This window comes from Cynocephalus volans, chromosome 10, assembly GCF_027409185.1.
Source record: "Cynocephalus volans isolate mCynVol1 chromosome 10, mCynVol1.pri, whole genome shotgun sequence".
Taxonomy (NCBI): Eukaryota; Metazoa; Chordata; class Mammalia; order Dermoptera; family Cynocephalidae; genus Cynocephalus; species Cynocephalus volans.
Window position 1 is genome coordinate 575,708 of NC_084469.1, and position 16,542 is coordinate 592,249.

Sequence of the window (16,542 nt, forward strand, 5' to 3'; positions counted from 1 at the left end):
GTCTCCAAATAAATTCCAGATGAACTAAAGACCTACGGGGTCTTTAAGCAAAATTAATATGGAGCTTTTGGAAGAAAACACAGAATGATAGCTGTATGACACTGGGCTAGGGAAAGGTTTAACAAGGTACAAAACGTGCAAAACATAAAGGAAAAGACGGTAAACTTTACATTAAAATTAAAATCTTCTCTATGACAAAAGACATCATATAGAGAGTGTAAAGACAAGCCATAGACTGAGAGGAAATTTGCAACCCATATAACAAAGAATAAATCTGTAGAGTATCTTCAAATGTCTAAGAGAACCCAATAGAAAAATGGGCAAAGGGATCTGGCTGGTTAGCTAACTTGGGAGAGCATGGTGCTGATAACACTAAAGTCAAAGGTTCGGATCCCTATACACAACAACAACAACAAAATATATATACATATATATATATATAAATAAATATATGGGCAAAGAGTATGAACAAGCAATTCACAGAGAAAGCATCCCAAAAAAGGTCAGTAACAAAAGAAAAGTCAATCAATTTCAGTTGTGATCATAACTGGAAATTTCAACTGCAAAGCCCCATTCAGCATCCACAGAAATGTTAAAAATGAACATCTGGGGTGCCAGCCTGTGGCTCACTTGGGAGAGTGTGGTGCTGATAACACCAAGCCAAGGGTTAAGATCTCCTTACTGGTCATCTTTTTAAAAACAAAAAGCAAAACCCCAGAAAGTAACAAGTGTTGGTGGAGATGAAATCAGAACAACAAATTCAGATTAAAGATTGTGTGTGTGTGTGTGTGTGTGTGTGTGTGTGTGTGTGTGTGTGTGTGTGACTAGTTGGTACAGGGATCGAAGCCTGGAACGTAGTGTTATCAGCACCACACTCTAACCAACTGAGTTAACCAGCTAGCCCAAGTTTAGAGTTCTTAATTGGCTTTTACTGTATTTGTTATTCTAGAACTGGGCAACACCTCGTTCTATAAAGTAGAATGAGTGTTCCAATGAGCTGAGCACAGGAGGTTGAATTTATAGACAGAAAAGGGATGGAAGAAGTAGAAACAGAAGACAAAAGACAGATTGGTTGTTTCAAAGTTACTTTTCTTGAAAAGGCTAAAGCAGAGGGAATTTCCTTACCTTGATGGCTAAAACTGGTATATTTAGAGATCTGGCTACTAACTCTCCTGATTCCTGAGAAAGTCAGGTAAACAATTTGGTTTTGGCTTGGTGATATGGAACATTAGCAGGAGTGACTCCATTTTAGTTTGGTCTGTTGGGCCTAGTGCAGGAGCTCAGTCCAAACCTATAAATTTTATGGAACAGAACCCTTGTCCATTGCTGGTGGGAATGTAAAATGGTGCAGCTGCTGTGTTAAACAGTATGGAGATTCCTCAGAAAATTAGAGGGCTGGCCAGTTAGCTCAGTTGGTTAGAGCATGGTGTGATAATACCAAGGTCAAGGGTTCAGATCACCAAACCTGTCAGCTGAAAAAAAAAAAAACCAAACAACCCGGGCTGGCCAGTTAGCTCACTTGGTTAGAGTGTGGTGCTAATAATCCCAACCTCAAGGGTTTAAGGATTTGCATCCCCACACCAGCCTGCCAGGGAAAAAAACCAAACCAAAACAAAACAGAATTACCATGTCTACTACTTCTGGGTATCTATCCAAAAGAATTGAAAGCAGGGACTCAAACAGATAATTGCACACCCATGTTCAAAGCAGCATCATCCACAATAGCCAGAAGGTGGAAGCAACCCGTGTCCATTAAGGGATGAATTGATAAACAAAATGGAGGAATCCTGAAGACAGTATGCTAAGTGAAAGAAGCCAGACACAAAAGGACAAATACTTTATGATGATGCTGCCTATGTAAGGGATCTAGAGCAGTCAGATTCATAGAGACAGAAAATAGAATGCTCATTGCCAGGGGCTGGGGGAGGAGGGAATGGGAAGTCACTGTTTAATGGGCACAGAGTTTCACTTTGGAAAGGTGAAACAGTTCTGGAGATGGATGGTGGAGATGGTACAGAACAATGCCACCGCATGTAAAATCATGCAACTGTATACTTACAACAAATGGTTAAAGCCGTAAATTTTATGTATACTCATATTGTAACGCAATAAACAAAAATAGAAATTTAAAAGAATAAAGTTGGCTTAAATCCAGGCCCTCAACCTAGCAGAGCCGCTCAGGTGACCCCGTTCACCTGGTCCAGCTCATCGACCTCGCCCCCGCCCCTCACTCCCCAGCCCCGCCCCTCCCTCCCCAGCCCCGCCCCTCCCTCCCCAGCCCCGCCCCTCCCTCCCCAGCCCCGCCCCTCCCCGCCCCCACAGGTTGCGACCCTGCGGCCCCCGCCGTCTCACCACGCAGGCGCGGAGCGGTGGCCAGGATGGGGCGTGGCCTAATTCTGCGCCTGTGCTGAATTCCAGCCGCCACTGCTGTGGGATAAAATGATTCCCAGGTTGGGCTCCCTGGCCTGTTGGCCTAGTGGAGGCCGACACAGCACACGCGCAAACCGAGCACGCGCGTCAAAAGACGGAGAGAGCGCGCGCTCCCCACGTCCTGCGCGCCCGGCTGCCAGGCCTCTGTCTCAGTCGTGACTCCCGCAGGGCCGGGGCTGGCGTGCCCACGTCTGAAGAGCAATGCCCCGGGAGATCATCACGCTGCAGCTGGGCCAGTGCGGCAACCAGAGTGAGCAAGCGAGCCCTGAGCCCCTCCGGTCTCTGGGTCTGCCTCTTCCCGGTCCTACCCAAGAGCTCGGCATCCACTAGTCCCTCTTTCCCTTCCATGAGTCTCCTGCCCTACTGCGTATGATGACCCAGACCGAGAGCTGTGCCTCAGCCCTGGGCTGTGATGGCTCAGAGACCCAGGTGTCTTGGGTCCACCCTTGAGTGTGACAGCCTCTGAGCCTACAGCTGGGCTCCTCAGGCCTTAGGACTCAAGTAGACTCAGGTGTCTCCCCCTCTCTCCCAGTTGGGTTCGAGTTCTGGAAACAACTGTGCGCCGAACATGGTATCAGCCCCGAGGGCATCGTGGAGGAATTCGCCACCGAGGGCACTGACCGCAAGGACGTCTTTTTCTACCAGGTGCCCCCAGCGACTTGTCCAGGGCCGGCCGTGGCCCGGGGTCCCTGAAGGGAAGGGCAGCGGCCTGGTACTGGGAAATCCGCTGGGCAAAAGGGCCAGGCGGCTCGCTTGAGGAGGGAGGGCCGGCAGGAGCCAGTGTTGGGAGGACTGAGGACTGGGCAGGTCCTAGCCGATTGGGCCCCTTCCCGGACTCCCCTTGACAGGCGGACGATGAGCACTACATCCCCCGGGCGGTGTTGCTGGACCTGGAGCCCCGGGTGATCCACTCCATCCTCAACTCCCCCTATGCCAAGCTGTACAACCCAGAGAACATCTACCTGTCCGAGCATGGAGGAGGAGCTGGCAACAACTGGGCCAGTGGATTCTCTCAGGTGTCCAGGGAACCATTCCAGAGACCCTTGGGTACTCCTGCCCCAGGCTCAAGCAATCTGTGAATTTGACCAGATCAGATTGAAAATAAATGAGACAAAGAGATACCCTGACCAGAGGGACAGCCAGGGAGAGGTTTATGCAAGTTTCGAGCAAATCATTTGCAAAGTAGTATTTTGGAATTGAGGGCTACATCTGAGGCTCTGCTTCAGGGTGGCAACCATGTCCCAGGGTAGAGCTCTTGGTGCTGAGAAGAGACACTCTACAGAACCTTTGACCTGACCCTCCCTTCCCATGTCACTATACAGGGTGAGAAAATCCATGAAGACATCTTTGACATTATAGACCGAGAAGCAGATGGAAGTGACAGTCTAGAGGTGAGGTTCTCCCTATAGGGGTGGGGGAGACTGAAGAGTGCTGGGGAAAAAGCAGGAGGTGGCCTGAACAGGTGATGTGATGGGGAACTGGTTGCCAAGGAAACCAACCCTGTGCTGTAAGAGTTGGAATTCACAGCTCCACCCCCACCTCTGAGGAGGTGGAGGGGTTAAATTGACCTCCAATGGCCAATGACTTAATCAATCATGCCTAAGTAATGTAGCCTCCATAAAACCCCAAAGGGGCTGAGTTCAGGGGGCTTCCAGGAAAGTGAACATCTACATGCCAGGAGGGTGGCCACCCCAACTCCATGGGGATGGAAGCTCCTGCACTGGGACCCATACAGACCTCACAGTATGTATTTCTTCACCTGGTGTTTATTTATATGCTTTAAAATGTCCTTTATAATTCACCAATAAACATCAGTGTTTTCCTGAGTTCTGTGAGTCATTCTAGCAATTTTTTTTTTTTTTTTTAAAGATGACCGGTAAGGGGATCTTAACCCTTGGCTTGGTGTTGTCAGCACCACACTCAGCCAGTGAGCCAACCGGCCCTCCCTATATAGGATCCGAACACGTGGCCTTGGAGCTATCAGCACCGCACTCTCCTGAGTGAGCCACGGGCCGGCCCTTCATTCTAGCAAATTAATTGGACCCTAGGAGGGTGTAATGGGAACTCCATAGCTTTTTGGTTCTGGAGAATATCTCTTTTCAGCACAAGGAACTCTACCCTGGGACACTGTTGCCACTCTAGAGCAGAACCCCATAGCTTTTTGTTTTATAGCCATTTGTCAGAGGCACATGCCACTTGCAGTTGCCATCGGAAGTGGAGGGCAGTCTTTTGGGACTGAGCCTTCAACCTGTGGGATCTGACGCTATCTTCAGGTACAGATGCTTTTTGACTTACAATGGGGTTTCATCCTGGAAAAACCCATTATAATTTAAAAATATCCCAAGTCAAAACACATTGGGTTGTGTCCCAATAAACCCACCATGAAATTGAAAACTTGTGAGTCAAACCATCGTGCGTTGGGGACACTCTAGAGATAGTGCCAGAATTGAACTGAATCAGAGGACATCCAGCTGGTGTCTGTTGCAGAATTGGTTGCTTGCTTGTTGTGTGGAGAAACCCCCCCACACACATCTAGTGTCAGAAGCGAGTTGTGAGAGTACTGTTAGAGAAACTGAGTTAGTTTCTTCCTGTATACACACAGGGCTTTGTGCTGTGTCACTCCATTGCTGGGGGGACAGGTTCTGGCCTGGGCTCCTACCTCCTGGAGAGACTGAATGACAGGTAAGCCTGTGTTTGGGAAGATGGCATTAACCCTGGTTCCCTGGGTAATGTCTTTCCTTTTAGTCACTTTTTCCTCTTGAGCTGGAAAGTCTGCCACTACCCCCTTTTGGGTCTTACGGACAGACCTACCCAAGGAACATCTTGGAAGATTAACTTGGGGAACAGGGGATTTACTTAGGGAAGGGAAGGGATCTACAGATTTTCATGCTTGAGGCTTATCTTTTTTGGTTCTGAAGACTCAGTTCTGTCCTCACCACTTTTGCATAAGAGATTGGTGGCACTTGGAAAAGATTGGTCCCTGTTTTCCCTAGAAAATGGGCAGATGCGCATTGATGTACCTCGATGTACAGAGATGGGCGGTGATGGGGGCCCTTCCAATTCGCTGTGTGCCCTCCCCTTTTCCCCCTTTCTCACCCTCAGGTACCCCAAGAAGCTGGTGCAGACGTACTCAGTGTTTCCCTACCAGGACGACACGAGCGACGTGGTGGTCCAGCCCTACAACTCACTCCTCGTGCTCAAGAGGCTGACCCAGAACGCAGACTGTGTGGTGAGCCAAGGAAGAAGGAGGTGGGGGCTTTGGTCTGCCTCCCCTAGCCAGTGAGTCACATACACCCTGCCCTTCCCAAGCACCTGTCCACACAGAGAACAGAGGACCACAAAGTCATACCCTTCAATCCCTGTACAGCCAAATGCCGGGGGAAAAAAGAAGTCATACCTTATGGGCCGAATTATGAAGTAAGGTCCGCACCTCCAAGTTGCTTACAGTCCTTTTAGGCAGCAAGACTCCTAACAAAGTGAATATACCCCCACCACTACCACGTACTCCCACTTTGCCTAATTAATGCCTACTCACAATTGAACTCTCAGTTCAAGGACCACTTTCTTAGAAAACATTCTCTGACTGCCCAGTCAAGGTCAGATTCCTTTGTGCATATTTCAGGTTGTTAACTATACTTTTCTGTTGTTTTATATGAGGGTAGTTCGTGGAAAAATTGAATTAAAAATTAACGTACTGTACAGGCCAGCTGCCAAAAAAAAAATTGATATAAATCTTTCCATGAACTTTTTGACATCATATTTAACATCAATCTCTCCACCAGACTGTAGGCCTGATGAGGGGAAAGACCATGGCTGTTTCCTCTCCATGGTCTCTCTAGATCCCGGCACAGTGTGTGGCACAAGGGGGCATTCACATATTTGATTACTAACCTGCATAGTCCAAAAGTGTCTCATGATGCCCCAAAGACAGTATATTTTAAATGAACAAACCTGCTCCCTGATTTTAGAATTTAGCAGGGACTAAGCTAATATCTTATTTCTATGCCCCCTTTGTCCCCCAAAATGTGCTGTGATCCTCTTTTGTCCCCCCAGGTGGTGCTGGACAACACAGCCCTGAACCGGATCGCCACAGACTGCCTGCATATCCAGAACCCGTCAATCTCCCAGATCAACCAGCTGGTGAGCACCCACTATCCACTCCTGGACTCCTTTGGACTGGACACCCTCCTTGCTGGAGGGCCATCTGGGGAAGGGAGGCTCATCCAGGCCAAAGCCTATGAAGTGACACCCCGGCCCCCAGGTGTCCACCATCATGTCGGCCAGCACGACCACCCTGCGCTACCCTGGCTACATGAACAACGACCTCATCGGCCTCATTGCCTCGCTCATTCCCACACCCCGGCTCCACTTCCTCATGACCGGCTACACCCCCCTCACCACGGACCAGTCAGTAAGAGCAACCCTCAGTGGCCCAGGCCAGGCTGGCCCTGGACCTGGCAGGCCCCAACCTAGTCTCTCTCTTCCCCCCACTACCCCAGGAGCTGCCCTCTGCAGCTCCCAGAGGCTCTGCGCTCAGGCACAGATCTACAGCTTTCTTGCTGACATGCTCTCTGTCTTCCCATCTTCCTGTCTTCCCTCTGCCTTTGGCTCCTGCAGGGCTTGGGTTGTATGGAGTTGGGTTTTGCTACTGCACAAGGGCACGAGTTTGCTGAGCGGAGGAGGGCGAAGACCGTAATCCTGTGGCAGAGACTCAGTACAGACCTGAATCTAAAGACATTCCCCACAGAGACCCTCCTACCCCGAGTCTGACGGGAACATGTGTTGACCGCTGTTCTCTGTCCATGAATCAATGGACTGTGCCCTGAGTGCTGGCCTGGTCCCTGTGACCCACTGTCCCATCAGGTGGCTAGCGTAAGGAAGACCACGGTCCTAGATGTCATGAGGCGGCTGCTACAGCCCAAGAACGTGATGGTGTCCGCAGGCCGGGACCGCCAGACCAACCACTGCTACATTGCCATCCTCAACATCATCCAGGGAGAGGTGGACCCCACCCAGGTGGGTGAGGCCCCTCAATTCTACCCCCTGAACCTGCAGGGCTAGAGGAGAGGCTACCATCACCATTCCTGTGCCCACCCCAGGTCCACAAGAGCCTGCAGAGGATCCGGGAACGGAAGTTGGCCAATTTCATCCCCTGGGGCCCAGCCAGCATCCAGGTGGCCCTGTCCAGGAAGTCTCCCTACCTGCCCTCAGCCCACCGTGTTAGCGGTCTAATGATGGCCAACCACACCAGCATCTCCTCGGTGAGTCTCATAGTTTGCACCTTTTTTCCCCTAATTGGTTTCCTGATTGTGACTCACCTCTCTCCATCCCAGTTGCCCCTGCTTCCAGCTTTTTTGCTGTAGTACAGCCCAGCCTTGATTTCCTGGCTCTCTGGGCCACATTGTTTCTCAAAATTCTTTGTCGCCCTTGCTTTCTGTTTACCCCAAGCTCTTTGAAAGGACCTGTCGTCAGTACGACAAGCTGAGGAAGCGGGAGGCATTCCTGGAGCACTTCCGCAAGGAGGACATGTTCAAGGACAACTTTAATGAGATGGACACGTCCAGGGAGATTGTGCAGCAACTCATTGATGAGTACCATGCAGCCACACGGCCAGACTACATCTCCTGGGGCACCCAGGAGCAGTGAGTCCCCCAGGACAAGGACCCTCATCTGCCTTATTGGTTGGGCCAGGCCCCATCTGACTGACCACCCCCTCAGAGCACAGATCAGGGACCTCACACATCTCTTTCTCATACACACACGTACACACATTCTCTGTTGGCCTGGGGACATGTTTACTTCTCCTCTTATGAGACTATCTTTAATAAAGCAGTGGACATAAATGAAGTCACTGGTCTCTTTGAAGGCTTTAGAAACCGGGCAATGGGATGCCTGTTCTTTTACCATCACTCTGATGGAGTCCCTTCCCATTTCTAGCATCTTCAACTCTGAGCAAACGGTCTCCCCCAGATTTTCCTTCTGCCTAATTTTGGAGAACACAGGTGGGGTTTGACCTACCTGAAATTCCTTTCCAGGGTGAATAGGCCCACAGATATTACCTTGTTCTCTGTCTGGCCCCCTTTGGATCCCAGTTGCCTCTCACAAGTCACTATATTAGGTGAATATTCCACCCATTTCATGTTCCCACATCAGAGAGTCCTGTTGATTACAAAACCTGTGGGCCTGAGGCCACCACCCCTACCACTAGGCCCTGGGCAAGCAATGGAATCAGACCAGCTACCTTTAAGCTTCTTGCAAACAGGGTGGTGCTGGAAAGACAGTCCAGGAGATCCACTAGTTTCAGGCAGCTGGAGTCTAGGAACATCAAGTCAAGAGGACAAATTTATTCTTTTATTTTATTGTTTCCATATAATGTATGTTTGTTTGTTTGTTTATTTATTTATGATTCTTTGAAAAGAATAACAAAGTTTGCAAACCTTTATCTAGACTGACCAAGAAAAAAAGAGAGAAGACAGAAATTACTAAGATCAGAAATAAAAGCAAGGGGCTGGCCCGTGGCTCACTCGGGAGAGTGCGGTGCTGATAACACCAAGGCCATGGGTTCGGATCCTATATGTAGGGATGGCCGGTTCGCTCACGGGCTGAGCATGGTGCTGACAACACCAAGTCAAAGGTTAAGATCCCCTTACCGGTCATCTTAAAAAAAAAATAGAAAGAAAGAAAAAAAGCAGGGGCGTGGTAGAGCAGTTGCTTCTATTATGCTGGAGTGGGCTTTGAGGAGAGAAATGTCCTCCTCTTTTTCTGGTCTTTGCTGGTGACTCTCCTTGTGTCACTGCAGTTGAGTGTCTGGTGGGCTGCCTGCATGGTGGCTCTGGCTACTGTTGTGTTGAGCCACTTTTGCAGCAGCCGTGGCTGTGGTGGGCCGTCCATGTGGAAGTGGTGTTTTTGGCATGCTCCTTGCCTGCTTCCAGGCGGGGAATGCTGCCCTCTGTTCCTGCCTAGTGTCCCGGGTGTGCTCTGTTTCTTCAAGAGGCCAAATTGAAAACCTGGACTGCAAGCAGGGTCAAAAGTTTTTCCACAGCTAAGGCACCATATTTCTGTTCTCAGATGGTCTCCAGTTATTTAAAGGACAGCGACTTCCACTTCTGGTCAAAGACTGTAGGGAAGTACTTGATTTAGGAGCCTAAATCTTCAGGATCGAAAGGGCAAAGCAGCTTCTTCTTAGTCTGTGGTGGATTGTCCGGGCCCCATTAGGGTCTTATATACCCTAAGGGTGAGGATTACAGTGATGGCTAATATGCATGCATACACTGTGATAAGTACATTCTTTTGTTTAATCCTCATGACAACCTTACGAAGTGGTAGACATTATTATTAATCTCATTTTATAAATGAGGAAACTGAGGCCAACAGACTTAGATTCAAACCCTGGTTTGACTGACTGGTATCTGTGTTCCTAACCATTGCACTGTCCTGCCTTTTGTGATAGTTTATAGGCTGGTGTAGAATCATCCTATTTCTGAGGACTTTTGGAGCCCCTGGATGAGCTCATGATTGTCAGAGGTTGTGGCACGTTGAATACCTGTGTAGAGAGAGTAGATTGTATCCTTGGAGTGGGGGTAAGGGGTGTCAGCCTCAACTGGCCTAAATATACCTACAAAGTGTCCCCATCACCCAAGTCAGGGTAATTGGCAACTTCTGCCTGCCTCAACTGGCCTACATATACTTACAAAGTGTCCCCATCACCCAAGTCAGGGTAATTGGCAACTTCTGCCTGCCCTCAGGATGTCTGGGGTCAAAACCAGAGGGTCAGGCTGAGTGGATCAGAAGGATTGGGGCTGGCAGAGCTCAGCACAAGGGTGAAACACCAGCCCAAGAAAGTTTCTGCCACTCTTACTGGGGCTGAAGAGTACTGAGGAACTTTGGGCAAATTGAGATCCCCCCCCCTTTTTACATTAGAGCATACTTGCTCACTATTGGCCTGGGGATATACTTTTCCTCCCATGAACCATTTATCTTTAATAAAGCTCTGCATGTGAACAGAGTGAGCACTATACAGGTCAGACCCCTATGAACAGAGGGGATCCTTGTAGGACTGATGCACAGGCAGGCAGTCAGAAGCCAGGCCCTGGGTTGCCTGAGGGATGGCAGGGAGGCCACAAGCCTGTCACCATTGCAGTCAAAGCAGCCAGGCTGTCACTATCAGTTGCCAGTGTCTGCAGGGGGCTGACTCAGGGAGAGCCAGCCTGGTTGGTATCAACCAGCTGCCTGTTCTCTCAGTAGGGAGGAAGATGACTTCAGCAAAAACCAGTGTACACCTGGTCCCTTCTCAGCTTCACTTTCTCCTTCTGCACCACTGGGTACCTGGTCTCAGTTCTCTCCCTTAACTGCCCCCGCCCCTGATGACCAACCTTCCTTCACTTGGGGCATGTGCAGGAATAGCTAGGGATGAGTGGGGGTCATGAGCTGGCAAATGTAGAGAGGCTGGTACATATTAATGGCCAGCTGGCCCACTTCCAGGCCACAAGCAGGTCCTCCTTTGCAAGATTCTGTTAGGCAGAATGTAGAGTCCCAGGCAGGAAGAAATACCCAGGTAGTCCAGAGTAAAAGCCATGTCTAGATAGTACTACAGTCACCAACCCAGAGGGGTGAATAAATACCCTGGGAGGGAGAAATGGATCCGCAAAGATGTCTCCTTTTTCTGACTGCTGAGCACCAGGCATTGTAAGAACAGATTCACACTTCAATGCCAACTTCAGAACCAGGTCCCTCCCACAAGGCTATTTCCAGATCAACCATCACCCCACACCAGTGCAGCCCCTCCCTGTTCTTGGCCAGCAGCAAAACCCAAAGTGTGTCAACTAGAGGGCAGTGGGAGGCCAGGTGGAAAGGGAAGGAAGCCTCTGGGAATCAGGGCAGCAGGTGGTGCTGGTATTGAAAAGTCCCTGTGGTCTGAGAAACTACAAGCCACAGAGATAACTGTCCCTGCTGAGAGACAAGCGTTGCTGTGGAAAAGTTGGAGAGAAAGCAGAATGCTCAAGCCTGGAACAGGAACTTCTTCTTGACTAAAGGAATAAGAGGAAATTAGCCATTTAAAGGTAATGTTCCCAGAACACTCCATTGTCATGTGACCCCAGGGACTCTCGAACATGCATGAGACAAATCTGTAGCAGGAAGCACATAACCAAAACAGAGTTGTGTGAAGGAATCTGAAACTTACGGATTGCAACTTTGGGAAGCATATTGAGATGAGGTAAAGAGGTGACAAGCACAGTGGGCACACACACTGGACAAAGTGTTTGGTGGGTCAGTCTAGTAAGCCTTATCCATGGTCTCTGCCAGTTTGCAAACATTCTAGATCTCCCTAGAATTGGGCACTCAGTGGAGAGTCAGTTACAATCCAACATACAGTACACGGTCCAGCAATGCCCATCTCCAACACTTGCTCCCTTTCCATTCCCTCTCAGGCATCTTAAGCAGGGAAGGGGCTGCCCTAGAAAAGTAACGAAACATTTTCAATCGACATTCTGGTTAACCAACTCATCATTTATAAGTTTTAATTAAATTCCACAGGGCCAAATAACCACAGTGTAAGAGGTAGAATCAAGTTTCTTGCAAAGCTACAGGCCCCGGCAGTTAGAGTCCAACAACCCATGAGACCCAGTTGGAAATGTCCTCCTCATATCTCACTGGCATTATTATCTTAGTGATGCTGGCCATGGAAGCTGGAGGTAGCAATTCTTCCCTCCAACCCTCAAATCCATTACTGAGTTATTAATAGGGGACCAACTCATTCTGGTTTTAGCACTGAAACTTTGACTCCTGAGAAACCCCTCAGATTTGGTTTTAAAAATGAAATGCCCACATTCCCTCAGTCATAGGAAAATTAGGACAGTTGGTCACCCCAAATTAAAGAACACCACAGAGAATGACTGGAAAATCTTGAAGCAGTATGTATGAGGGATTAGGGCTGAATTAAGGCCTGGTAGACATTTGTTCATAAATTAAGCAAGCTTTTATTAAAAACAGAGACCGAGTTGCCCATCACTAAGCTTCCTAATGAACCCAACTTAAAGAGGCTCCCAATTTTATTGGAGAGGGGAAGTAGCATTGTTGCCATGTGTACAGCATTTTACCCTGCATGATGCACTTTCTCAAGCATGAATCATCTGGGCCCTTAGAGGGAGGATTTTTGTCATTTATCATCATAGGGAAATGGGCTCAGGAAGGTTAAGTAACTTGTCCAAGACCACACAGCTGTTAAGTGAAAGACACACTTGACCTCAGGTCCTCTGGCTCCAAATCAATTCTTTCTGCCACACCCAGTGTCTAAGAAGTGCTCAGAGGTTTCCTGTGGCCTGAATGGCAGTTGCAAATTCTTGAGCTGAGAAGGAATGTGATGAAATCTGTATTTTAGGATGGTTAGTTTGGAACTGGCTTGAAGAGTAAATTGGTACCATTTAGTGTGAAGTGAAAAAGCATTCAGTGGTATTTCATTTTTGTTTAAAAAGTATGGATATAGAGTTATCCTTCAGTATGTGGGAGATTGGTTCTAGGATCTCCCTTAGACACCAAAATTCATGGATGCTCAAGCCCCTGATATAAAATGGGGTAGTATCTGCATATTACCAATGCATATCCTTCTGTGAACTTTAAGTCATCTTTAGATAACTTATAATACCTAATACAACGTAAATGCTATGGAGGGCCAGCCTGTGGCTCACTCGGGAGAGTGTGGTGCTGATGGCACCAAGGCCGCGGGTTCGGATCCCTATATAGGGATGGCCGGTTCGCTCACTTGGGAGAGCGTGGTGCTGATGACACCAAGTCAAGGGTTAAGATCCCCTTACCGGTCATCTTAAAAAAAAAAATGTAAAAGCTATGTAAATAGTTGTTATACTGTATTGATTAGGGGATAAAGACAAGAAAAAAGTCTGTATACTTTTGGTACAGACAAAAGTTTTTTTCAAATATTTTTGATCTGTGGTTGGTTGAATCTCCAGATGTGGAACCCACAAATATGGAGGGCCGACTATATAGAAAGAGATAAAGATCGAGATATATAGAGAGATGGAAAGAAGACTGAAAACAAGTATAATAAAATATTAATAGGAGTTACATTTGGCCAGTGGTATTATATGTATGTTTTTCTATATTTTCCAAATGGTCTGTGATGGATATATTTTACTTTGATAACCAGAAAAAATAAATTTTAAGCGTAAATGAGTAGAAGTGTAAACAGGAAGAGAAACCAGAGGTAAAGAGCCCACACATGGATAATGCCAATAAAATAGATATGAAAAACAGATGCCAATAACAGAACAGAAGAAGAAACCTATGGTGTTATTCCACCAAGATCAAGGGTTCGGATCCCCGTGCCAGCCAGCCACCAAAAAAACAGAAGAAGAAGCAACCTAATTGCTTGGGGGTGGATACATCTTATTTCTCACGGATTCTTACCCTCTATCTGAAAACTATGGGAGACATGAGAGTTTAGGTTTATTTCAAAATCAAGTGGATATATTTGATTCAAGTTTAGAATTCCATAAGAATAGCAAGCAAGGAAAGAAGCTCACTATTTTTCATATTATGGACAAGAAAAAAGTTAACATCCTAAATTAACTTTTTATAATATATTGCATTAGTATACAATTAACATACAATATATATACAGCCCTGCACTGCTTAACGAAAGATCAATTCTGAGAGATGTGTCATTAGGCAATTTTGTCACTGTATGGACATCATGGAGTGTATTTACACAAACCTAGAAGGTATAGCCTAATTCACACCTAGGCTATGTGGAATAACCTACTGCTCCCAGGCTACACACCTATGCAGCATGTTACTGTATCAAATACTGTAGGCAATTGTAACACAATGGTAAGTATTTGTGTATCTAAACATACCTAAACATGAACAAGGTAATGCTTTGTACTACTGTGAAGGTTCCGATGTCACTAGGCGATAGGAATGTTTCAGCTCCATGATAATCTATGGCACTATCATTGAGTATGTGGTCTATTGTGGGCCAAAACGTCATTGTGAGGCACATGACTGTATTTATAATGTTTATAATATTTACAATTAATATACAATATCTCTATATTAATATACAATATAAACGGATATGAAAAATTTTAACAAAACTATTAAAGTGATGGATAGTTAAATACTTAAAAACCTAGAGAGGGATTGCTGAACGTATATAATTTTTGCATGTCATCATGTTTTATTCTTGTGGTTTTTCAAATTAAATAAAATGTCTCAAAGTTGTTCAATTTTAAGTGCTATATGTATACAAAACAATATTGAAAATACAAAGCCATATTGAAAATATTGCTGAGCATTGCCTGTACATCAAGCACTGTTCTAAGCACTCTGCATATACCAGCAGAGCTCAATTAATTTCCACAACCACCGTACGGACAGGCGCTGCTATATCCCAGTTTTTACAAAGAGGAAACTGACACTGAGAGGAAAGTGAGACTCAGGGTCACACAGAGAGTCAGTGGTCGAGGGAGGTTTCTCAGCTTTCCTAGAAAGAGAAAACTTAGGAGGAGTCACGATAACTGCCAAATATTGATGGGCTGTCAATTGCAAGAGGTGGGGGGACGTATTCTGTGACACTCTAGGAGCAGAACAAGGACCACTGGAGAGAACTACATTGGGGCAGATTACAGCTCCCCAGCAGAAAGAATTTCCACATGAGCAATACTGTCCCCGGGCAGATGAGTGGCTCTGAGGACTATGAATCCCCCTCCACTGAACTCAGCAAGTTCTGCATGAGGGCTTGCCTGCAATAGACAGATCCATTTATTTATCCCGAGAAAAGGAAAGGGCACTCTGGAGAGCCAAGTTCACGTACAGTTATGTACATGACTCACAGGTGAGCCTGTCAAGTTTTGATTCACAGTCTACTTACTCTTACTTGGGACAAAATTCTAAACTGCTTAGGTGTGTAAATTCCTAGACCAACACAAATTTGAAGGAGAAAGGAAGGGCTAGTAGGGACTCTAAAGTAAAATCAGTTAGGAACAGAGCTATCATCCTGATAAGGAGAGATATTACGAAAAGCAAAAGCAATAAGCAGCCATTTGGCTTAGGGGCAAACATACCTTCAAAGGAGTCTGGGGCAGTGCAGCAAAATAGAAATGTTGGTGCTCATGGCACATGCCTTGAGTCGATAGGAAAGATTAAATTTTGTTCAGTATAATCCATTTAAGAAAGGAGACATAAATAATATATTTTACAAATATTTCCATTGAAAATAGTTGTTAGTGCTAGGTTTGGCAGCACATGAACTAAAATTGGAATGATACAGAGAAGATTAGCATGGCCCCTGTGCAAGGATGACATGCAAATTCGTGAAGTGTTCCATATTTTTCAAACAATCCAATTAAAAAATGGGCAAAGGAGCTGAATACACATTTTTCAAAGGAAAAAAAGTAAAAGGAAGGAAGGAAGGAAAGAAGGAAGGAATGAGGGGAAGGAGGGAGGAAGGGAGGAAGGAGACCACACACTAATACATTGAACTTTCAGAAGGAAAGAACAAATCTATGGTTACTAGAGGTGGGAGTGGGGGAGGGAGAGGAGGGTTGAGGAGGCATCAGGTAAGGGGCATAAAGAATAATTACAATTTGTAATAACGAATATGCTAATAATATTGACTCGATCATCACACGTTGCACACAGGTAATGGTAGTTAATGCTGTACCCCCAAAATATGTACAATCAATTATGCTTCAATAAAGAAGAAAAGAAAAGAATTTTTAAATGTTTTGAGTTATGGGACCTAGACAGATAAGCCTGGTTATCTGGAAAATGTTTTAAGTTTCTTATCTACATGGGACATCTTTTTTTTTTTTTTTCCTGATAAAAATGAAAGGGTAAAACAATGAGAGTCCACTGCTTTTCCACTGCAAGAGGCAGCAACCTTCCTCAGGGCTACTGGCACTCTGTTCACTGTTTTCCTGGCAATTCCCCCTCCATATTGTAATAATGATGATTCACTTCCCCGCCTTCCCTGCTGGCCTATGCATTTCTTATGAGCTGGGACAGTGTCTTTTATCTCTGTTTCTCTGATATTTACTGCAAGTCCTGCACATTGTAGCTGTTCAACATTTGTTGAACAGATGAAAGAGTGATGTC

General features: G+C 46.5%; 1 protein-coding gene and 1 non-coding gene across 3 annotated transcripts; both read left to right on the plus strand.

Moving 5' to 3' along the window:
- The first annotated feature begins 2,631 nt into the window (after positions 1-2,631).
- On the plus strand, positions 2,632-8,166 carry LOC134388549 (tubulin gamma-1 chain-like). Of its 2 annotated transcripts, XM_063111664.1 has the most exons (12): positions 2,632-2,680; positions 2,963-3,075; positions 3,279-3,446; positions 3,753-3,821; positions 4,967-4,987; positions 5,033-5,112; positions 5,533-5,659; positions 6,484-6,570; positions 6,692-6,841; positions 7,294-7,446; positions 7,530-7,691; positions 7,879-8,166. In XM_063111664.1, exons 1-12 carry the CDS (start codon positions 2,632-2,634, stop codon positions 8,074-8,076), a joined length of 1,377 nt encoding a protein of 458 aa, XP_062967734.1. In that variant the 3' UTR covers positions 8,077-8,166. The 2 variants fall into 2 exon arrangements, with proteins under 2 accessions (XP_062967734.1, XP_062967735.1); XM_063111665.1 differs by lacking the exon at positions 4,967-4,987.
- A 7,505-nt stretch (positions 8,167-15,671) lies between these two features.
- LOC134389750 (U6 spliceosomal RNA) lies at positions 15,672-15,778 on the plus strand. The gene has a single exon (XR_010024727.1). It is a non-coding gene; the product is annotated as a U6 spliceosomal RNA (small nuclear RNA).
- Positions 15,779-16,542: the final 764 nt, after the last annotated feature.